This window comes from Melanotaenia boesemani, chromosome 19 (genome assembly GCF_017639745.1).
Source record: "Melanotaenia boesemani isolate fMelBoe1 chromosome 19, fMelBoe1.pri, whole genome shotgun sequence".
NCBI lineage: Eukaryota > Metazoa > Chordata > Actinopteri > Atheriniformes > Melanotaeniidae > Melanotaenia > Melanotaenia boesemani.
This window is the reverse complement of record NC_055700.1, coordinates 17781743-17805803: the sequence shown is the minus strand read 5'-3', so window position 1 is coordinate 17805803 and position 24061 is coordinate 17781743. Positions and strand designations below refer to the sequence as shown.

Below are 24061 nucleotides of genomic sequence, written 5' to 3'. Positions count from 1 at the left end.
TTGCTTGTCCTGTGCTGGAGCTTACCCTGGCCTTCAGCTCCTAAACAAACAGCTCAAATCAGAAACCGTACATTCCCCAGTGCTGTGTGCTTGATACTTCTTGTTCACAGACTAGAAAATGTGCATTTTTCCTGAATACATTTTCTATGCCTGAAGTCTCATCTATATCTGCCACTAAAAAACTTGTTCTGAGTTTCAGAAAGTGAGTCCTCGGTGTTCACACTGGACTTGTGTCAAAGCACAAACATGGTGTGAAATGCATCACTTTCAATGCGTGTTTTCAGATATAATTGCTGTCAACAATTCCTGTGAAACTATTTAATATGTGCCAAAATACGCTAAAAATCTAGATTTTCAGTTCCTCCAAGCATGTTTTATAACGTTATGGTTTGTGCGGTTAATCCTACTTGCCTGTTAGAATACAGGAAAGTTGAGTTTTCCTTGTAAAATTCCCCTCCAAACATGTTTCATTTATTACAAACTGGCACCTCTCAAGTCCAGATATAAAATCTTGTAACTCAAACTAAGTAATAAAATTTACTTTACTGAGGGTGAAAATGACCAGTGCCAGCAGGACTTATAGTGAATGTCACTCAAACAAGAATAAACTATACCCAATACAGTTTTTGGGATGATGGCGAAGGTTTATCGTATCAACAGATATCTAGAGGTCCACAGTTTGTGGTTTTACCACTAGAACCTCAAATGTTCACTTTAAACTAAGATCAGACATCCTAGTCTCACATCAAAATGTGTAGCAGCCACACATGTCCACAGTTCAAGGAATATCAGTTGAGAAATATTAGATATGTCTTAGGATCCTGTTGCTCTCTGTGTGTGTGTGGTATGCATGGGCATGTCTGTTTTGCAAGTGGAGCTGTGGATTAGGGAGCAGGTTTTCAGACACAGCTGAGAGTGATCATTTCATCTTTCCCTTAGTATTTCAACTCTGGTCTGATCGTCAGTTTGCCAGAACGTCCCTGCTGCCGACCCTCTAGTTTATTCCTGCCTGCTCGCTTGCCAACCCACGCTGCGCTGACCCACCTGTTCTCATCAAACCAAATGCCTGGACATCAGCATTTGTTTCTCCTAAATAAACTATTAAAACTTCAAGAGTTGCACATCTGCTTCTGGGTTCTGTTTCCACCCTTTAAAGCAGCAGTGGAGCTACACTCCTAACATTTAATCAAGAAATCTGAGTAAATCTTCAGTCCTACCAAATTGTTTTTACTCTGCAATGTTTTTAGGTTTTGTTTTCACTGGCAGCTTTGTTAGGTTTAGAAACTCCAGCTACCTTGTTTAGTTTAAGAAAAGTACTTGGTAAGGGTTATGGGAAACCTGTGGTTTGCCTTTAAACATTTTAGACAGCACAGCTCAATGATTAAGTCAATTACAGTTAGCATAAACCAATCTTAACACTACACCAATAAAGTGAATAAGAAATTAATTTGAACAATTTATGTCCATCTGTTTTCGGATACAGTGTTTCAGGCCTATTTCATGAGCAAAAGATGAGGCTGTAAAGTAACTAAAGTCAAACACATAACTCTGACTCAGTTCTCTAATATGTTTCGACCTCTTTCATCTTCAGCTTCTGTTTAGTGGCAGTTCCCATTCCAAGAATTTTCTTCAGAAAACGTAACGCTGACATCTCACAAGTCTTTTAGCCTTTAATGTAAAGTTGATATAATTTTCTCTGTGGACTAATGTAGCTGTCACACATTTCACAGTTCAGCAGCAGCTCGTGTTAGTTGGGCTTAGTTAGATAAGGTGTGCTGGGGGTGGGGATGTGCAGAATGAAATGTCAAGTTTCAACTTGGTAAAATATACTGTGTTAATATTGTTAGCAGTTATCACAAAAACTATTTGACCGAGGTTAGTGATGCACACAATGCATACCAGGTATTTATCTGTATTACATTTTACATTGAACTTGTTTTTATAAACTGACAACTGATGTCTTATTAAATTACAAGTTTTAGAAAAGAAAACACCAGGGACTATATTTGAGTATTATACTTTTCTAAACAAACCTCCCAAAACCAAATTTTCACATTCACTTCCAGACACATCTGAAGTAAGCCAATACCAGTTCAGTGATAAATTGGACTGCTGTGGAAATGTAAGATTACCACACTTATTTCAGCCCTCACTCATGACCACCTTAAATATCTTAAATGGCTATAGTCAAACTATCTGTGACCTGTGTTTGCATGTGTGTGTATGTGTATGTGCCAAAGTTACAGAGCTTCTAGACGTTCGTGAGCTGGCAGGGTTTAGGTCAGACAGCACAAAGACAGACACCCTCCGGATTTCAGCTTGACAGATTTACTCAGTTGCAGTGGATTACACTAGACTACATCCACTTTGTTGCATGGAAATCCTATAACTTAATCTTTTCTGGCCTTTTTAGTTGAATTAAATGACCTAATATGTGTCAACTGACCATCCATAACAATCATTCAGAAAGCAAACCTTAAGAAAAATCCTTATTTAATGTATATTTAATGTAAATTAAATAAGTCAAAAAGAAAAGAAGAACCTGAAATTGCCTAAAAACCTGTCCAAAACCCAGACACTGATTCATGTACACAGCCTCTCTACTATATAATTACATGTTTTATACTATAATGATTTGTTTTCTGGCTCTCAACATATGGATGAAGGTTAAATGTAGACATCAAAGTTAAGGAGCAGGCATTAGGGACATGAATTAAGTGAGGTTTAAAATAAAAAAACAGCAGGGAGGAATACTCACGATATCCTGTTTGAGAGTCCCAAGATTAATTAGAATGCAAGAAGAGAGGCAAGAGAAAGAAAAGAGCATGTCAGTGTTTGACCTCCTTGAATTAAAAGTCAACACATAATGCCACATAATTGCTGCTGCTCTGTGATGATTTAAAAAGTCAAATAAGTGAAGTACGTATACAGTATATCAGCTGACTTTGTGCTCTAAAACGAGGCAAACAAGCATCTAATGTGGATTATAGATAAAGGAGCAAAATCATACATTTTATAAAGAGATCACGTGGCAGGGATGACACAAGCAGATCACAGGAAACGGCAGCAGATTCTGGGTTTTTATGTGAACTGGTTGTGACAGTTGAAATGTCTTTTAAAGCTGCTGGTGATCTCAAGACAGAGTCTCATTTTGCTTTCAAACTCAGACTCTCACAAGAACTTTAATGCAGTAGCAAAGACTTATATTCACACTCACATGCATGTGGCACTTATTTTACCTCTTTGCAGAAACACTTATGTGTTCCCCAGCTCATGGACTACCAGCTGCATAGATCTACCATTACTGTGATACAGCTTTGTTCGGAGTCTTATTTAAACAGTAATAACCTGTCTTTCAATATGTGTAGGAAAAGTCAATCTAAACCAGCCATTTCCGACAATTTGACTCTATTTTCTATCTGAACTCTTTTCATACGTCCTCAGAAACCACTTTGAAACACTGCTTGCAACAGCCTTATGCATCAATTATTTAACTGTACGTTGACAAATTATTCATTATGATGAATTGTCTTCCTTGAGCTTGTTTCAAGACTTTGAAGGCTAATTTTTATAGCTTATGCAAATGCTAATAATATAAGCCTGGAAGAATAAAAATTAATCTTAAACCTAATAGCCCAGTTTGGAAAATGTCTGGTGTTGCTGTTAAGTATGAGGTTAATGGATTATTTGTTGTAAGTGGCTGGAAAAGCAAGTATCATTAAAACTACTTTGACCTTTTCTGTAGTAGATACACTACAAAATGTAATCATGTGTGCCTGAAGGTTGGACACTCACGCTTGCATGGTTGTTGTGGCTGTTTGAAAGCTGAACATATTTTCCTTTGGGAACCAGTTAGTGTCCTCTGCAAAATGAGGAGTCCAAAGTTAAGACAAAGGAGAAAAAAATCAATGCACTGTATTGGAAAATGTTGCAATAAATGTAAAACAAAAGCACAAAAGCAGCACCAGCACTTCACAGTCCACCACTCCACACATGGAGAGAGGGAGACACAAAGGAGGAGACAGCACAGGAGAGACGGAGAGACGAAGAGTCAGAAATACAGACCACCACGTCACATCCAACATCAAACCCAGAACCCACCACCAGACCTCAGAAGAAATAGATTTGGACTTCAGATTGGCTTCTCTTAGTCAAATAACTTTAACAAAGTTTAGTTTTTTTATTTATCCTACATTAATGAAAACTAGATCTGTCTTTGGTTTCACATTTTTGTGAAATTTGACAATAACTGGATTGTAAAAAGCTAAAATACTAAAGTAAGTGTGTCTAAATAAATCTATAAAGTAATCCTGTGCAAAACCTTAGTGATGGATCATGATGTCCGATCTTTGTATTACAATCCTTTGTTTCCACCGAAATCTGGAAGACTGGAGAAAAGCCAAATAACTAAAAATAATTACTTGGTACCAAAAAAAAAACAAAAACAAAAGAAATATTTAATTTCTAATCCTATGCTTGAATACCAGTCCATCATTTACTTACCTAAGTACTGTCCAAACATGTCAGGGTCATTGGATTTTAAATAAAGAAATGAATAAGGCAACACCAGCAAGTAAACAACAAAGATAGATAGACTGACATTTTTGCAAGTGACTAAATGTAATCAAATGCTATTTCTTCTCAAATTGGTTCAAAACCAATAATTCAAATCCCAGTTGCAGGGGACCACCTCCCTTCCCTCCCTTGTTTGGATTTTAGTGCCTCTCCCTTCCTCTGTGTCCTCAACCCTCTCACCTCTCTCCAGCCCAGTCACCCGGTCTACACTCCACATCCGCTCTAGGCGTCGGTGCTGCTTGCCTGCGTCTCGAGATGTGCTCTCCAGGTCCAAGGAGCCTTGACTACGTGAGGGAGCACCACTGCATGAGTCACAAGCCAGACCGCTGCACTCCGCCTCCCCTTTTCCACCTTCACCCCAGCTTCGAATGTTGTGGGCACTGACAGAGGTCTGCAGCAGAGGTTGGGACAAGTGATGGTGGTGATGGCTGTGGTGCTGTGATGCATGATGGGAGTGGGACACATTTAACTGCTGCTGCTGATTACTACTGCTGCTGCCACTTGCCATGCTGCTTCCTCCATTGTTAGAAGGTGCATTTGTGCCAGAGACAGTGTGGTGGTGGTGGTTCCCGTGGTGATGATTGCTGTGGTGATGGTTGCTGTGATGGTGGCTTCCTGCAAGGCTGCTCATTGCCCGACTGCTGCTTGCACGGTGATATTGGGTTGGAGATGATGAAGCGGAAGACGGGGAAGTGGAGGGCTGGATCGTGGCACCTCTAGACCCTACCCCACTACTCCCCGACTTCTCCTTTAGGACATCCAGTTCTAGGTTCTCCTTACTGCCCCGGCCGCTGCTCATCAACATGCCGTGCTCAGTGGTGATGGTATACACACAGGCAGGTTGCAAGTTGCACTCAACAGATTTCTGTTGGTCTTCTTCTGCTGAGAAGCTATGTTCAAGGGACAGACGAGAAGACTTGGTAGATATGGTAATCGATGGAAGAGCAGGCTGGAGTAATACCAGCTTCTCTGTTGCTAGGCTGGCCTCTGGCTTGTCCTCACAGGCCTTGATGGTAGAGCAGGGAGGGAGATGGTTGTTGCTGTCGGGGCCAGTGGTATCACTTGGTGACTCTGGATCGGAACCCACCAAGGTTTCACACAAAAGATGAGCTAGAGAGTGAAAGAGGGAAGTGGATATAAAAATAAGAAAAAAAAATCAGTGCTAAAGAAATAGAAATATTTCCAGGTGCTAAGGAGAAAGATATGGAAAAAGGACAAAAAAAGAAGCTAGGCTTAGGGTGACACAGGATAACGTCATCAACTTTTTTCCATTATCAGCCATTGTAGTGACACACCAGTGAGCACAGCCTGGCATTTCAACAGAGGATGAGGTGTAGCAGGTGGAGGAAGGATTAAAACCTCAAAGCAATACACACAACAGGGTAGATGGATGGACAAATGGCAGGATGAGAGAGACGCTGACCTGATCCGTTTCGGTTTTCAGGGTGCGTGTGGGACAGGTACTCTCCAAATGCTCGTGCTGCTCTGTGGACACACACACACACATATACAGACACGGCACACATAAAGACATTAATTTACAGGGGGAGAGGGAGGATGAGTGAAAGACAAGGCAAAAAGGAAAGAGCGAGGAGAAAAGGGCAAGGGAACTATAAATTATAATCCTAATTGCCTTCTTTGTAGGCTTGTGCCACCCACAGATTAAGATTCAGCTGTTTTATCTCCTCTCCTCAGCCAATGTCAGCCTGAGACAGCGGGAGCAGATAAAGTGAAGGATTGTTTTAGCTACAGTAAACTTAATTTCTCTGTATGACCTCAGTTTGAATTTCTGTAACTAACTAACCAGCATACTGAAAGTGTGTTTGCAGGTGTGACTGTATGCTGTGTACAAGTGTCAAGAAAATGACTTAACCATGACATCACGTGAAGTTGATTGTTCAGAGATGTGCTGGAAATAGATAGCGAAAGCTCCGTAACCAGAGTTCTGCATCTGGTGCTTAACTTCTTTGTCTTCTCTGTCTTTAACACACAGAAATAGATGGACTATAAATATTCTGCAGAAACAAATTTAACTGCACACAGCTAAAAGACTTAATATAAAGACCTCTGGGCTCACAGTTGAGAGACATCAACCTCCGTATTTTCTATGATGAAAGTGTGAGGGAAATTTGAGAATAACAGGATTAAAGGAGATATATCCCAAAGGATGTTCTTTTGGTGTTAAGTGCTAACTGTACTGTAGCAATGTCGGTTAGGGGTACTGATTTGAGATCATACTTAAGAATGAAAAAAGAGACACAAGAGGATGGGTGAAATGAGAGTAACTTAAAATGATTTTAACTGAATTATCATTTAGGTGAGCTAACAATGTTCATGTAGGTTAGACATTTTAAAGACAGAATGCCCCACACAATGTTTTATCTGACTGTTCACAAAGGTGAAATATACCATATAGCTGAATGAAATTACAGTATTACAGAGTACTTGGTTAAGGTTAGGGATTTAAAAAACAAGATGGTTAAAGTTAGATATTACAGATGATATTTTAAAGTTAGACATTAAAAGTATTTGGTTGAACTTATGCATTTAAAGTTAAGAAAAAACCAACAAAGTCCTGCTGGGTGGGTTTAGTTTTTCTGTTCACATCTGAAAAACACAACATATATATATATATATATATATATATATATATATATATATATATATATATATATATATATATATATATATATATATATATATATATACACACTACCGTTCAAAGGTTTGGGGTCACTTCCCTATTGAATCCCATGGCAAAAGGACCCCAAACTTTTGAACGGTAGTGTATATATATATATATATATATATATATATATATACTATGTATGCATTGGGAGGAGGCTCACTTTGCATTTAGTCCTGCATCAAAAAATAAGTTAATGCAGTAGATGCAGACATTAAATGACTCCACTAGTCAACTGTAGAGTCAAGCTTACACCTGAATGAACACATTCATTTTGCTGACCTTGCTGTGCTTGAGCTACACTGACTGGATACAACTCACCTTTTTTCTCTTTTTGGGTTTACATGAGTATAGTGACTTTAATATCTCACTGTGCAGGGTTGACTTTGTTGGGTCAAATCAAATATTAAACAGTTTTTCCCAGAGTTGTTTTTGTGAGAAACAGTGGTTCACCGCAGTCTGTAGGACACATTGCAACCACAACCCTTCCCGTTTAAGTAACTGACAGACTTGTCATTTTGGAGAAAATTGTAATAACATCACATTACTAGAGTTACATGTGTACGTGCATAATCTTAAACACACTAAAATTAAAAATGCTAAATTGGGAAAGGATTTGATCTCCTTGCAGTAGCATGTGTACTTCATTTACATCTACATGCCTGTTTTGGTTTAAGAACAGTTTAACATACATAATTACTAGGAATGAATCTAAGACAACACCCAAACACTCATTTTCATTAGTTTTACATTTTTGGATTGTTCGTAAATCAAAATAGCAGTTCGGTTTCCAAAATCCTGGTGGAAAAACTCTTCCCAATTTAAGCACTTTATGTAATTATAATCCAGAATAATTACCTGATCTTTTCTGAGTGGCAGTTAATTAACTGTTCACATCCTCAAGTAGTTTCTGGAGCACCAGTCAGCTTTTCCAAAGTGAGCAACTTACTTATTCACTACTTACTTTCACTGCTGTTTGGACAGCACAGAACCAAAGCCCTTATCTGATTTAAACAGAATCTTTTACTGTGAAAGGGAACAAACTTCCTTTACAAGCTGCCACTCCCACCAACTTCCTCCAACCTTAGCACCCCACTTCTGCCTATCTTTAGGCCGGACTTTGAACCAGGGCTCAATTACCCTACACACTACCCCTTCACTACACCCAGTGAAGTCCCACTCGCAGCTGTGGAGGTTACTTTAATTGGAGAGGGAGGGTATAAATAAGAAGGGCAGGAATAGGATGCCCTACAGGTCCCACCACTCTTTGCTTTGATCTTTCAGGATCATGGCACACACTAGGTTGTGTCTTTGGCAAGTTTTACTGCCAACTAGAGGCCTGGCACACGCACTACATCATTTCGGGTCCTACTTTCTTTTTTTTATTTTACCCTGGCACGGAGATATAGTCATATATAGAGAGATATAGTTTTTATTCTGCTGTTGTTGTGTCCTTTTTTTTTCAAATAATCAAAGGAAATAGTTTAGTGTTTTGCGTGTAAAATGTGGTGGAAACAGGCCTTTAGACAAAGGAAAGTTTCCCTACATGATGGCTGCTTAGCTAGCCTCCCTTATCTCTCCATCTGATAAGAAGCAACCAGTCTCCTTGTTCTAAAGAGCACCCAACACAACACAACTTAGACCTAAGTAGACACAACTATTTACCTGGACAAAGGATCCCTTTCAAGATCCCATTTTTCTTCAAGAACCAACTGTTTCCAAAGGAATGTGGTAGCAAAAGACGTAACCTGGGCTTTAGTAGTAGTTAGCATCAACATTAGCTTTAGCATAACATGGCTAAACATGATCAGCTTAATTGTTTTGTTTACTGACTTTTCCTTTGAGTTTGTGTTGTTGATTAAAGAAGGTTATTTTTGACTAATTCTCTTATGTTAAGAAGTGCTCTCGCATGCTAAACTAACATCTCCAATGTCTAAAATGACATCTTTGGAATTTCAACATCCACAACCATTTTGATTAGTCTTTATATAATTTCTTTGTTCTACTGTACCATGTGTTGTTGCTAACAAATGCTAACACATGTGGTTACATAGACAAAGGACTTCACTGGTCATATCTTGTGACTCCATGATCTCCATGGCATTGGGAGCCATCTTATGACATCCCTGTTCCTACAGCAACAGTGGCAATCTTGCGACTTTGCTAACCACACAGTGAAGTCCCCATTCAGCCCCCCATAGAGAATACGCACCGGCATCATCAATGCACAGAACTGTCTGACAATTTGCCATTTTGGGTGTACCCGCCGTTTATTTACATCGGTTCACCAGTGACTTTCCTTTTTTAAATCTCTGTCTTATTGAGGATTTCTGACGAGTATTTCATCCTAGAATTTTTGATTCTGAGTTGTGTACTCAGCTGCAGCAGCAACTTTGTGATCAGCACACAAAAAGGAAATTAACCAGTGGATTTTCATCCTCCGTTTCCATCTTGGTGCAGTAAATATGTTGCATAAACATCTCAGAGAACAGCAAACTTCTGTAAAACTTTTCCAGGTGATGTGGTTTTAGCTCACAGTGGTTTGGTTATAAAGGACAGTTTGGGCTTTATGTGCACAGAAGTAAAGATGGCTGCATTTACAACGTGCCAGCTATGAACGGGATAAACAGGTGTGGTGGTAGCCTACCTGTAATGACCTACCTATTTTTCTCCCAAAATAGTACAACACCCCATGCTTTCATGTTCACTCAGGTTAAAGTGCCCACCTGGACTAATTAACATAAAGAAAAGAAGATATAGGCACCCATGCTAAAGAAACCCCTGACCACGAGGTAATCTATGAGTGTGCACCTCCTTTCTAGCAGTTTCTTCAATTATTAAAGCCTGTCCAGCCCAGAAAGCATGCAGCTCAAACACTCATGCACTCTCACCCAAAGGAAGAGCAGATCTGCAGTGAAAACAGACCTTTTTCCAAACACTTATTTCATGCTCCAGCTTTCATATGTCTCATTATTCCTTATTTAATACTATTTATTTCCAGAGTTACCTGAGGACGACATGGCCATGATAGAATGCAAGTTTAAAATAGTCATTGTATAATTGAGACAAACAACTATAGTACAACTTTACCAAGCACCTGTATATAGTTGGGATGATGGCAGTTTTAACAGAAATACCCATTCTGTAACATAAACTAAAACACTTACAACTCTAAGTATTATAGGCCTCAGTTCACCAATGTCTTATTGCTGTGCTGAAATGGCAAACTCATTAAGTAAAACTTTTAATTACAGGGCCTCTTTAGTAGACTGAAAAGTTGTTGCATTAAATTACAACTTATTGGAGCTTTTACATCCATCTAATTTCTCTGTTTTCTTGCAGTGCAGCACTTAAAAATGGAAAAATTCTTGTTATGCTTGCAGTTTCATTTTGGTTCCACCATTGTTTGCTGCTAATGGTAAAGACCACAGCCAAAAGAAATACGACTCAAATTAGTTTAGTGGTAATACTGAGGGCTGAGAGGCTGTGCACGTGCTGCGACACCATCCAGCTCCTTTCACTACACTTCTAAAAATAGATCGCCATGCCGCTGCAATTTTGCTCCACTGCATCTTCTTAGAAACCCACTTCTTCTTGTATTGTAATAGTTCTATCTATGTGAGAATGTGCATTGTGTAAATTAGTTTCTGTTTTTATTTATAGGCAATAATCTGATATATCAGTGTGTCCCTTTCGCTCTCTCTCTCTGTAATAAGCAACAATCATACAGCTGTAATGAACATTGCCACTACACTTTAACTAGCAGGTATCCCTACGAAGGTCTAAGGCATTTTCATTTTGCTTGTTTCTTTATTCAACATGCTGGACTCTGATTAGAATCAGCAAACAATGGTGCAAGAGACTCACATCATTCATTATGCATGAGAGGAAACAGCAAAACACCTTTCCATCCATCCATTAATGGAAACCTTGCTGTAGTGTGCTGTCTCCAGTTACTGTTGTGCATCAGCTTCAGATTATCATATAGCTTTTTGAGCAACACACATCAGGGACACAGGTGTGCAAAGTGGCAGCTTAGTGATCCACAAAGGTGGAATGTGGAGAATGATAGGCTGCAGAGGCAGATGTAAAATTCGTTCTGCATGCTCTCAGACATGTGATAGGGTTTAAGGAAAGAAATGAGTAAGGGAGGGGAGTTTCTGAGGAGAAGAGAAGTGATTATAGCAGAGAGGAAGACAAGTGTACGGAGATAAATTGGGGGCATATTCACAATGATGGCTGGAGTAAGCCTGGAAAAATGGAGGCAGACAGAGAACACAGTCAGCAAATCGAAGAGGTGAAAGATGAAAATGACAATGGACTCTCAAATGGAGGAATGTCTTTTAAAAGCAACTAAATGTATAAAGTAAAGATTTTTTGAGTAACTCAATTTATATAGGCTTTGATATTATGAAAGATGCTGTTTACAGCCTACAAAAGGACCTGACAGATTGGACTTCAGACTTAGGAGGAGTAAAAGGTCAAGTAAGTGATAAAGATGGTGCAGTTTCAAGTTGTGAGACAGAAACCTTTAATCATAAACTTTGAGAATCATTTAGCATCTGTGAAGATCATATTTGTCACTTTGCTCATTGTATCTCATTCAACATGAAGGATTACAGCTACATGAAGGATGCATTATATTGGGCTTTTTGTTTACAAATGTAAACTACATTTAGTCACATGTAAAACATTCCTTATTTCTTTTCAGAGTGTAATCACAGGCTAAGGATGCAAACTATTTGAAACTGAAAATGCTAATATGTTACTGTAAAACCTTTATTGCCCATTAGTAATCCCAGTATTGTCCTTATTTTATTACACATTATTGCAAATCTTATATTTTCACACAATTAATATTTCATTGGCAAAATAAACATTAATGACAATACTCTCATCAAAAAGTCAATTTAGTTCAAGACCATTTATGGTCTTTCATTTTTCACATGATTTTCCTCAGCACATCAACTTGTAATGGAATTTAAGAAGCTTGAATTTGTAATTAACAAACAAAAACTTAGACTTTCTAGTCTGGTTGCTTAAAACAAGTACATTTTTTGTATCAGGGAGAAAAGGGTCACTTCAAATCTGTGGTTTGTTGTTTGTCCTTTTATGTAAGCCATCAAATTACATGCTACAATAACATGCCCTCCACAATGAGGCATATTGTACAAGCGTCTCCTCGTCTGCAGCTCTTCTCAATTGGAAGTTGCAAATCAATAATTCAGTTTTATGATGTAATGTTATGTTTAAAGAACAAGGCAAACAGAACGTTGTATTTAACCTTTTAAAATCTGAGGGATACTGAGAACAGAAGGTACCAAACTGTGCCAAAATGGCTATTTTGGAAACTTCTCTTATTTTGTTCTTCTTCACTCGATCAGAGTTGACCTTTGCAGAAATGATGTTCACTTATTACGCTATGATTCAGTAGAGATTTAGAGATACAGGTGGATCGTTCAGAAGGGATATTCATAACCATCCTGAAAGTACTTTTTCTATGAAAGCCTGAAACTTTTTTTTAATTTGTGCTATGTGCCATCTTCATTTATTTATTCACCAGTAACACATATACTGATATTTAGACATCTTAAAAACGTGTTCAACTTATTAAGTAAATTTATTTATGGGGACATAATATTTTGAGCAAAAGCATATAAAATAGGCAGAGGGATAAAAGGGTCCATTTAAAATGACATTCAATCAAATCAAACTTGAAATCGCATGTTGTTTTGGATTAAGAGCATCACTTTAGTAAAATTAGGGGACTTTTGTCATTATATCTGATAATAGTTTCCTAGTGAAATTGGGGAACAATTGCTGCCTTTTTTTTCACAAAAATACAACAAAGACAATAAGTGGAGCATGACAGAGAAACATTTTTTCTATTATGCTGATCCCCAAGAAGCCCTTTTAACACCACAACACCCCAATCTCACCAACATCATTGATTTCACACTTTCATTAAACAATCACGTACGAGGCATCTCACTGACTATCATGAACATGAACACAAAATTATTTCAGCTATTTGTTGATACAAGGGCCCTGTCGGCCTTGTGCATAGCAGCTATGCATTTTTAATTAAAATGTGGTTTTACATTTACACATTAGCATATTATGCAGATTTGATTTATTACAAAAGTATGGAAAACACCCGTGACACCTCGCTAGTTAAAGCAATTTTGTTATACTTACTTATTTCCATGCCAACAAGCAACACAGCAGGAAACAAATTATTCAACCCTACGACCCACTAATACAAAGGTATTCTTAAATGGGGGTGGTTTTCAAATATATAATGTCACTTAAAGCGATAATGGCACACCTTTTCAGTGCATTGAAAACAAAAGGCCTCTTTTTCTCACTCTGGCAGTTGATACTTTGGAAGACTGGCAGGTCTGTAACATCAACATAACTCAGCTACTCGAGCAGCTGTAATTCTCTTTTGGAAACTACTGTGTAAAGCATGAAACCCTAGAGACCAACCTATTGTTTGACCATTCTTTCTGCTCCTTCTTAACAACCGAGGAATAGTGAATTTCAGCATATTTAAGCCTGTGTCTGGGTGTACAGTTGAGCAGAGGGTGTAGTGTGCTCAGCATTTCATAAGCTGAATGAGTCAGACACAATTACACACACTCCACTTCCTTTTCCACAAACACCACTAACTACTTCAAAGGACCCTTGAAAAGACCTCAGTGCTACAGCTTGTTTTACAGATCTAGACAGAGCAGAGAATGACTAGGAACTTGACGGATGGGAACACGGCAAAACTGTAAACAAGCATATTTTCTTTATCCTCATCTGGCTATTGCCTACTAATAGATACAGATAGTTGAACATTATCTGTTTGTTCTCCAGTGCCACGTTGTCCATCTCTTTTGCAACTTTTCTCTCTGATAGCCCTGTTCGTGACATTTCTTGAGTTTCTTCTGTCATGTATAAAATAATCACATGGATCCATTTCTAATTAGATATGCACAAGTAAGTGATCCATATGGATTTCTATAAGTGACTGGGGATGAATAAAATATGAAGGAATGTGTGAATTGCGTGCACACATTAATACAGTTGGATGAGGGGTGTGAAAAGGTCATTTTCAATGAGATGATTGCTTTGTTTGGAACAGAAAGCAGCTATGTAAAATACATAGATTATGTAAAATATTTTCTCATATTTATAGTGTATTTTAAGCTCTGCTGTCCTATTCTACACTGTTTTAGTCACCTATTCATAATGATGAATCATTTATGTATGTAAAACAATTAACTAAAATGTAAAACTAAAACTAAAACAATTTGCAACATTTAATAGTGCAAAACAGCAAGACAGTTCCTGAAGTCCCAGGATTAAACAAATAACCCACTTCTTATGATGCAGGCATAAAAAGTTTCAGTGAAATAATAACCTAGTACATATCTAATATCTATGGCTATTTCCTTGTGGATTCTGCCAACATTAAACACAGAGGTTGTATTTAGGTTCATAGGGGGTAAATTGAAGCACCTCTTGGCTAAAATCAGGTCACCACTCCCATGTCGGTATTCCCACTGGTGTGAATATCATCAGAGCTGATGCCTCCTCTGGGGTATTTCTCCACCTAAACAACAGGCTGCCAAGAAAAGTGATACCTCACTCTTAATGATCCTTAATCGAATTCTCATCTCAGATGTACTAATTGAATTGGGTTTCCTACAAACACACAGACACACACACATGCAGAAGAGCATACATGTACAAATGAGCACAGTTGGGGTGATGAGAACCTGTTAAGAGCTTTGCTGCATGACTGAGGGTCGAGGGGCTTTAATTGCTCATCTGAAGGTGCAGAGTATCAGTGGGACATGTAGGAGCCAGGCATCTGATCAGTGAGCTGTTTGAAATGTCAACACACTTGTGGCTGAATGCAACCAATTCAAACAAATGCTACTGGTTTTATAACAGTAAACCTGGTAATTTGATTTCCCACTGAGCCAAAACATGCAGTGGAAACTGTACATTTTTAACTAATTTCATTTCTGTATGTAAAGTGAGAATTAAAAAAAAAGATGTTTGTCTTTTAGTGACAAGAAAATGTTTGTGCATTACAAATCAAAGCCTTTAAACTAAATTTTGATGTAAACAATTTAAGCTGACAGTCAAAGATGTCAGAAAAAGAAGGATCAAAATGTTTATTGATCCATTGTTCTGAGGTTCAGTCTTGCAAGTATTTTGTTGTTCCCCTGTGGTCCATTGCCAGTAAATTGGCATCACCAACAATAGTACTAGTGGATGTGAAATGTTTGCATTGTCCTTTCATGATTTGGGGGGAAATTTAAGTTTGTTGCATTTGGACAAAAACTGAAAACTGGTGTTAAAGTCTTACTACATAAATTTCTAACCTTGAAACTGTGATTCTGACATATTTTGATAGATGCTGATATTAAATATGCATATTCGTGGAGAAGTTGTTGCCCTGCAGCATCCCAAAGCTGAGGAACTGCTGTTCGAACTCAAGGCATCATGTGATGGTATGTTTTGCTTTATGGCAGCACATCACTCAACAGGAACTGGATATCATCACTCTGGCTGTTTTGGATGTGCACTGTACCTGATTGGGCAAAGACACGCAGGAAGACATTATTGGAGGAAGCAAGGAAAAGATAGAGAGTCAACATCAGACTGACTTCTACTGGCTGGAGAGAGCTCAAAAAAGAGACAGCATGCAAGACGAATGCTGAATTAGCCTTTGTGCAGGTGAGCTTAAAGTATGCAAATGTAGTGTTGCTATTTAAGGTAGATAATACTGTTATTGTTGATGAAACTGTTATACTGAAGCACACATAAAAAGAATCCTCAAGAAATAACTGCAAACTGAACAATTTTCACTCATGCATGCCTTACAATGCATATTTGTTCTTGTGCTTTTTTTCTCCTCACATGGTTTTCATGATCAAGAAATATAAGTTGGTTGAACTTCAGAGGAAAAAAAAGTCTACATTTTAACAACAAATTAGAAAGCCAAGCTGTTTTGTCAAAGATAAATTGTAAAAATAGATAAAGATTGGAGCAGACAGAAAAACAACATCACAGCACTGCCGGAGTCCTCATAATTGTTCAGACTGTAATCAACTAAATCCGACTCATTCAGCAGATTTAAAGCAAATATTAACTGTGTTTGAACAAAGGAGGAGAGAAAGGGACAGAGTTAAAGACAAAAGATTATCGAGAGATTATCTTTTTAAAAGACGATGTGCACATCATACACACTGTAAAACATGATGTAAAGAAAGAGCACAGCTCAAGAAGCACAATTCTTAAAAATATCAGAAAGAAGCACAAAAAGATATTACATAACATTTTAAGGCTCCATTTACACAGTGACTCCAGGCCAATAACTAAGTCACACCTGGCTGTACTGAATAAGCTAACACATTTGCATCCTTCTGTTGAACCAACCCTTTTATCTCATGCCATTCTTCACACTCACACCTTTGTGAACCCTGTTGTTCGGTGCCCTTCAGTCCAACCACTGCACAGCTCCCCTCTGAGGCTGATCGACACATCAAAGCATTTGCTTTCTCACTCAGTGTTGCTGATTTTGACTGAGTAAATAAGATGTAACCTCTCCCTTGTTTTTTCATTCTTGATTGCCAGCCACTTGTTTGAGCTTCTAAGGGAGACGTCGTCATAAACAGCAATACAAAAATGTGCATAATATGATACATGCATCAGAAACACAACCAGCTAGTATCTATTGAGTTTTTCCTGTGTTTTTTCTATGTATTGTTAAACCTGTACTGGTCTAGACCAGCTCTGTATTCTCTAAGGCATCATTTGTCCCTGCCTGCCATGATAAACCTTATCAGTATTTTCAACTCTAGCACATCTTTGTTAGCATAACTGTGGGTACAGCAGTGCCAGTCTCTCCGCTAATCTCATAAACTGTCAGATGGATTGCCAATAAACTAGTACAGACCAAACTTTAACCTACAGCCTTTTTAGAAAAACCATCAAACAAAAAAGCCATCTCTTCTAGAGGACACTTGAGGCTGGTGCCTTAAATAAGTCAACCCTCAACAACTAGCATGTTAAAATACTCAACTTCACAGCAGTTTAAAGTTTAAAGCCGGAATAAAAATGAAAGTAACTTTGGTTTTGATCTCTTATTCCCAGTTGAGTGTCAGTCAGATCAATTTCTTGCACAAAAAATGCCAAAAGCTAAACTCACAGTTAAAAAAAACTAACAAAAAACAGAGAAAACAATGCACACCCAAATGACTATGTCCATTTTTTATCTTTTAATCTGTTTCCAAATGGATGAAACTCAGTGATTGTGTTCATTCACTGAGCTTTTCTTTAACACCTACTGTGATGTTAATTTTTATGTGAATATTGTAGAATATCTGCTACACAAATAATTCCTCGCAGTCTATCATGTTAACTTAAGTGCCATTAACCTATTGTGATTTATATGTCTTCTATTTATATGTATGTATATTGATATGTCTTGGGCTTTTCTTTTTTTAAATATATCTTTATTTTGTGTTAATAAATGGTGACCATTAGACTTGCTGTCCTGTTAGCTTAAGGGTCCCTGTACCAGAGTACAGCATGCAGAGTTTATACAGGACAAATTGGATGTTTAAAGTTACCTTCATTACATTTTAACATGCAAATAATCTGTTATGGCTAATATTTACTTTAATTTGGTTCTCTACTAGAGAAAGAGAAAGAGCTATCCCTGGAAGAGGGTTGAAAGAACATCTGCTCATTCTTGACTCTTGGTTGCACTCTTCCTGCTACTAGTACTTAAGTAATTTGATCAACATATAACCCTTTTCACACCCATTGTGCTCATTCAGCAGCCTACAGACTGGCATACATATGTCTTGGATTTTATCTGGTAGTAGCTGACACCACCTTTCTGAACTAGCCTATAAAAGTGTTTATTCTGCGAACACTGGGAAATTACTGACTTTTGAATGTCTGACTTGCCATTTCTAGCTTGTCAGCCAGAGATGTTATGTAAATCATTTCTAATCTAAAACTTTAGGGAAGTGCTGATACATGTTACCTGTCTGAAGAGGAATCTGAAAACTTTGCATATATGCAAAGTTAGTCAAAGTTCATTTTTTTATACTTTTAAAGTGAGGGGATGTATAATTTATCATAAAATAAAAATAGAGAAAGGTTAAGGCATACCAATTAAAGAGGCTCATTGTAATTGTATAAAGAAACATAGTATAAGCTATGATATCCACCAACAGGTTAGTTTATATCATAAATCTTTCATAATCCTCTGTTGGAGTAATGCCTCTTCTTCTATGTCTTGTCCTGCTGCAGCGGTGCGTCTGATGTAATCAGGAGGGAGCGGGTTTATTAATATGAAGACTGGCACTTAAGAAAGAAGGAAAAGAACCGACATTTCTCTCTGTCCTTCAAAACCCATGCAAATCTTCAGAAAACTGAGATTTATAAACAGGAAACTGCTCCCAAAAGACAATGAGAAACAAAGTTTTTTTTTTTTTTTTTTTTTTTAACTAAATGCAGTTCTATCCTGGTGCGTTTAAATTTTGACAGCAAAGGTAAGACATTTTATGACTATGTTTTACAAACGTGAAGCATAAATTGGGCCTTCTTTTGTCTCTGGTTCGGTAAATCTTGGTCATAGCAAGATGAAACTTACAGTTTTGGAATCTGTGAAATGTGTGCTTTCGGTAAAGGGTGTCGTTTGTCCATGTTCATGATGTCGGAGGGACACAGGGAGCCATAATTTGTGTTTACATATTTCTTTTTAGTTTGTGTACCTGGTTTTTTAATTGTTTGTTTTCTTTACTGTGTTTGGTGGTCAGAGAAATGGTTTAATTGAGCTGTTAGCTGAGATGCTGGACTTTCTGTGGATATCACACCTGACGTTACACCCGTAAAACCGGATGTTAACCCCTTAATTCCTGGTAGCGGAGGTTACAGGCGCAAGAACTTAAGCTAAAAAATCAAGCTACGATTGCAAAGTTAGAGAATTTATAGGCAAGAAATCTGTATATATACCTATATATATATGTGTGTGTGTGTGTGTGTGTGTGTGTGTGGGTGTGTGTGTGTGTGTGTATTTTTTATTTTCTTTAACTTGCAACAAACCCTAGAAAACCTAAAGCAGCTGATTCTTAAAGTAAGATAGAAAGCCCTTGAATCTGCTTGTAGATCTGACTATCTGGAAAAAAAACAGCAACTTTGATTCAAGATTTCTCCTAATTGGATGCTTATTAGACAAAGAACATGTTTTTTTTTTTCAGTGACGGATGATCTGGATGTTTTCCAGCTTTGAACTAACTTACATATAAAAATGTACACACACAGCCAGTCCAAATGTCACACTGCATAAAAGGACTTCAACTGTGTAAAGAAAAAGAAAAATAAAAAGCCATTATACTGCTAGGATTAAGATTGAATCAAAATATTCTAATAATGTGTAGTGTCAAACATGTCATGTAAAATACTGAGTACATAAGTTTATATGTAATGCCTAAGGTGGTTTATAAATAAATAAAAATAAAGTGTTTGTTGTGTGTGTGAATATGCGGAGAGCGTATTTACAGTCCACTTGTGTTTGCAGATGAGTTGGCAAAGGACGATGACTCAGACTTTTATAGTGTTATGTACCAGCTGTCATTTGCTACTGAGATTCTCAAACCATGTTAATGTGTTATATAACTTATTGCTCTGTTGGGAAAATCTTCCCATTTAGGGTCAAACAACAATAGTCTATAACAAATTATTAAATTTAGCCATGGCAACTTCATTTAAAGCTACAGTAAGGGGTCAGGGTGAGGTAAGTCAATGTAACCACTTTGAAATGGATCTGGGTGTTTATGTGCAGGTAGCTCATTAGTCATAGAATTCCCAGAATGATGGAACATGAAGGTGCCATATGCTGGATTTGTACAGCAATTGCACTGATGTGCACTGCAAACCTGGGATCCTTCAATTCAAAACTTGGACTTTTTAACAATAAGTCTGTTTTTCCTTATATAGCAACCAACTGAAAATAGACAGACCTTTTCCAGCCTCATTAAAATATGATGAGAAAAATTTTTTGTTGAATCAGTGGTAAGAATGACTAAATACTAGCAATTAAGCTGCCAAGTACATTCACCCTCAACTTCATATTGTCAACTTAGCTTTATATTGTCATGGCTCAAGCTGTTTTTGAATTCTCCATCCCATGTTCATGAGGTTGTGTGCATGTGAAAGGTTGATAAATACTGGATGAGATTCAGCTGCATTAACCATTTACTGCAGCTAGTAATACCCATGTTCCCATGAACTAAAAAATAAGATAAAATGAATAAATAAAATGAAGTAAAAATCACCTAAAATGTACTGATGCAAAATACAAATTGAATAAAGCGAGCATTTCAGAAAGCAGTGTGTGTAAAGCATCTGTAGCCAGTTTGAGTCAGATGGATGATAGTATTTCTGTTTTTCTGCTGTAGTATTAAAACACACATTCAACCTTTATATGTACCCTCTTCTTCTGACACACGTTCTCAAAGAAACTGTAGCTACTTGTCATTGTCAAATTCTTATTATCTTCTATTTAAGGTGGTGCACAGACACATCACACACTCCATATATACCATAGGCTTTATGACAGACACATGGAGGGAATGACGTAATATCACATCAGCCCACATCTGTGGACGTTGGAGTCCGCACAAATGAAGGTCATTCATTGACCGAATTTCAGTCACACACTATAAATCCTGGTGTGAGTCAAATCTGAGGGGCAAATACTGAATTTGAATTCAGATCTCACTTTGAGGTCGTGGCTCACTGCGCATCATGTGTATTCATACATGAACACACAGCCACACGTGTTCAGCTCACAGCCTTGAAGACAGCGCGGGATGGATTTATTACTTTTTCTGCATGTTGCTGGGTGCAATCCCGATTATTAAAAGAGATGTATCTCGTAAGAGGGAGTCGTTAACAGTTTTAACAGGCTGGACTCCTGCCAAACAGTCTGGACCCCAAAGCTTTTCCAAATAAAATTAAAAATTAAAACCACTTCCCCAGTGCTTTACCCTCTTTGACTGACCCAGGTAACTAACCGTGATAGGTGATCACTGCGTGACAGTATCGATTGCGGTGACTGATTAATTGACAGCTGGTTCATTTGGCCACCGGAGGAGTGAAGGCAGCTTCTTCGTCGCTGCACCGCTCGCCCGGGTCGATGCGGCCAGACAGAAAGCCATTTTTGTTTAACTTGCAATAACAATCAAATGTGTAGGCTATGTTGCAGCGGCTGATGGAGTGTTAAGATGAGGCCAAACTGAGCAAATGTGGCAGGGTTACTGTGAGTCGCGGCAGTCCCCTCTTTGCCTCTGCATGACTTTGGTTATACAATGATGCTTCATTCAGAACATCAGTGAAAGCACGGACGTGCCAGAGGCAAACACCCCTCTCCTCCTAATTTAGAGATGTTAAAACACATCCTCGTGAAAATACATGCGACCTAAACCTGTAAATATTTTGTAATTGCAAGTGGAGTTTGGAGACAACAAGAAGCCATTTGAAGATTTATTTGTTCAGCCTGGGGCTATAGATGGGACAGTCGGCAGCGCAAGCAGCCTCTCTGCACATTACCAGTAGAGATGTGACGTTCATGAACGAATCGATTCTTTTGAACGGCTCTGGTAAATGACCGATGAGAATCGAGTCACAGTAGTGAGCCGTTCGTTTGAGATCCGTTCATTTTTATATACAAATTGCCCACGCAATGTGACATGGATGTCTGATTTCCGACATGCTCAATTCACCTGAATGCATCGCAGAGCAGCTCTAGGGTGGAGCTAAAGGTAATGCGGGAACAACGAAGTAAACACTACGGTACAAAAGGGGATTAATTAATGAGCATTGCCGAACTCGGGGGGAAAAAAGAAAACAAAAAAACAAAACAAAACAAAAAAAACTCTCCAATAAGATGCGCAAACGGAGCAGCATTTGGATGCACTTTTCTGTTGAAAGCCAAGGTAAGGCAAAGTGCAATATTTGCCAGAAAAGCCTATCTTTCAAGTCAGTCAATTTTGCGTGGAAGCTAATTGTAGCCAGCTCAGTTTTATTTGTGCCACAAAGTCTTGTTAAGTATGGGGATATGGGGCTACGGTAACCATGGAAACACAAGCCAACTTAAATATAATAACCAATATTTCAAGATAATTCCCACCAACAGAGTCTATATTAGTGGGGTGTGCCAGTTTTAATTTAAATTTTACCATATAATCACTACCACTGATTATTCCCTTTATAAATATGAGTTACCCTGCAATCTTTAAAAGAAAAAAAAAAAAAAAAAAAAAAAATGAACGAGCCAGTCTTTTGAATGGCTCTTTGGAAGGAACGGATCCTCAAGATCCGGCTCCCTTCAAAGAGCCATAAATCCCATCTCTAATTACCAGGCGACCAGGCTGCACCTGGGATAGCGCAGTGGTAATTCATCAAAACACACATCTGTCACACCTGTTTACTTGGTCTGACTTGCACCCGACGGCCGAAATACCTCTCAAGACTTAATGTGGGTGTAACAAAACGGGTATGCAGGCGGAGAGCTCCATGTGCCACTCACCTAACTTTTGCTGCCACAGAAGATATCGCATCGTTTCTTAAATTCTTCCTTTTGGACACAGCAGTTCCCATGCTGACATGGAAACGGCGCAGGCGGGAAAGCTGTTCATTCCAAAGACTTGTAAGGAATGTGAAAAGGAAAATAGTAGCCTACAAAAACAGAAAATTAAAAAAGAAAAAGAAAGGGAAAAAAGTTAAAGGGAAATCCGTAGATAGGTCACGCACACGTCTGCAGAGCAACGAGACGGACGATGGTCTGCCTCCCCTCTCTTTCCTCCTCTCTTTCTGCGTGTCTCCGGATATGAGCACGTACGTGGGGTAGCTCAACAGCTGTGGCTGAAAATACACAGAGCTCTCTCTCTCTTTCATTGATCTAAAAATGCACCGGGAGGTGATATCAACATCTTGCTCACAGAGAAAGGAGGGGGAGTCCTAGTGTCATCCCTCATTTCCATTCATGTAATCCTTTTTTTTTTCGGGGGGTGGGGGGGATTTATATCTCTGTGTATTCATATTTTGTGTGGCGTTATATAATCGGTCACTTTGGTTAAAACACCCCTCATCCTCCCGCCCCCTTCTCACACACTTATCCACCTTGCAATGGACTCTTGAACAGCCAAGGACAGAGGTGGTGCAGCAAGTTTGGTCAAAAATCATTATAGTTAGCCCAGGATGGATGAATATTTTATAACCATTAAAAGGAAATATTATAAATAATACAGAACAAAGAACAGAATTAAAAATGTATCACTGCAGTGCAATATACCCCACCAAACACAGATATGAAATGTCAACTTAAAACATGGGGACTCATTCAAAAAGTTGCTTGTGAGACTAGTGGGTTTTAAAGATCTATGCACATATCAACAAAAATAGCATGGCTGTGAATTTGTAATATTTTTCAGTATTGATTCTAAAGAAACATGAAACTCCACATTTTCATTGACAAAATAAATGCCAGTGCTACAAGCCAGAAAAGCATTCAGAGAACATTACTTATCTTAATTAAGTTGCACAGATCAATATTACTGTATAAGCAGACTTCCTGTTTATTTACATAATGCCACACTGCACAGTTTATTTTCCCTTCCATTAAGGAAGTTTTGTTCCCATCAGAAAATGTGTTAACTCATATAGTCCAGAGGGACTTACAGGAACTTTTTTATAAACTGAGTTTTCATTCATTTTAAT

The 24061-nt window shown here is 38.2% G+C and overlaps 1 protein-coding gene across 4 annotated transcripts in view; it reads right to left on the bottom strand.

Annotated features, from left to right (window-relative positions):
- LOC121630551 (NMDA receptor synaptonuclear signaling and neuronal migration factor) overlaps nt 1-23129 on the bottom strand; it is a 45375-nt gene extending 22246 nt beyond the window's left edge. For 2 of the 4 annotated variants that reach the window (XM_041970898.1, XM_041970900.1), the window contains exons 1-5: nt 22872-23129; nt 5999-6060; nt 4756-5685; nt 3796-3862; nt 2759-2764 (exon numbers count right to left, since the gene is read on the bottom strand). In XM_041970898.1, coding sequence (XP_041826832.1) covers nt 2759-2764; nt 3796-3862; nt 4756-5685; nt 5999-6060; nt 22872-22942 — 1136 coding nt within the window. In that variant the 5' untranslated portion in view covers nt 22943-23129. The remainder of the gene's footprint in view (nt 1-2758; nt 2765-3795; nt 3863-4755; nt 5686-5998; nt 6061-22871) is intronic. The other 2 variants (XM_041970899.1, XM_041970901.1) reach the window with 2 other exon arrangements.
- Nucleotides 23130-24061: the final 932 nt, after the last annotated feature.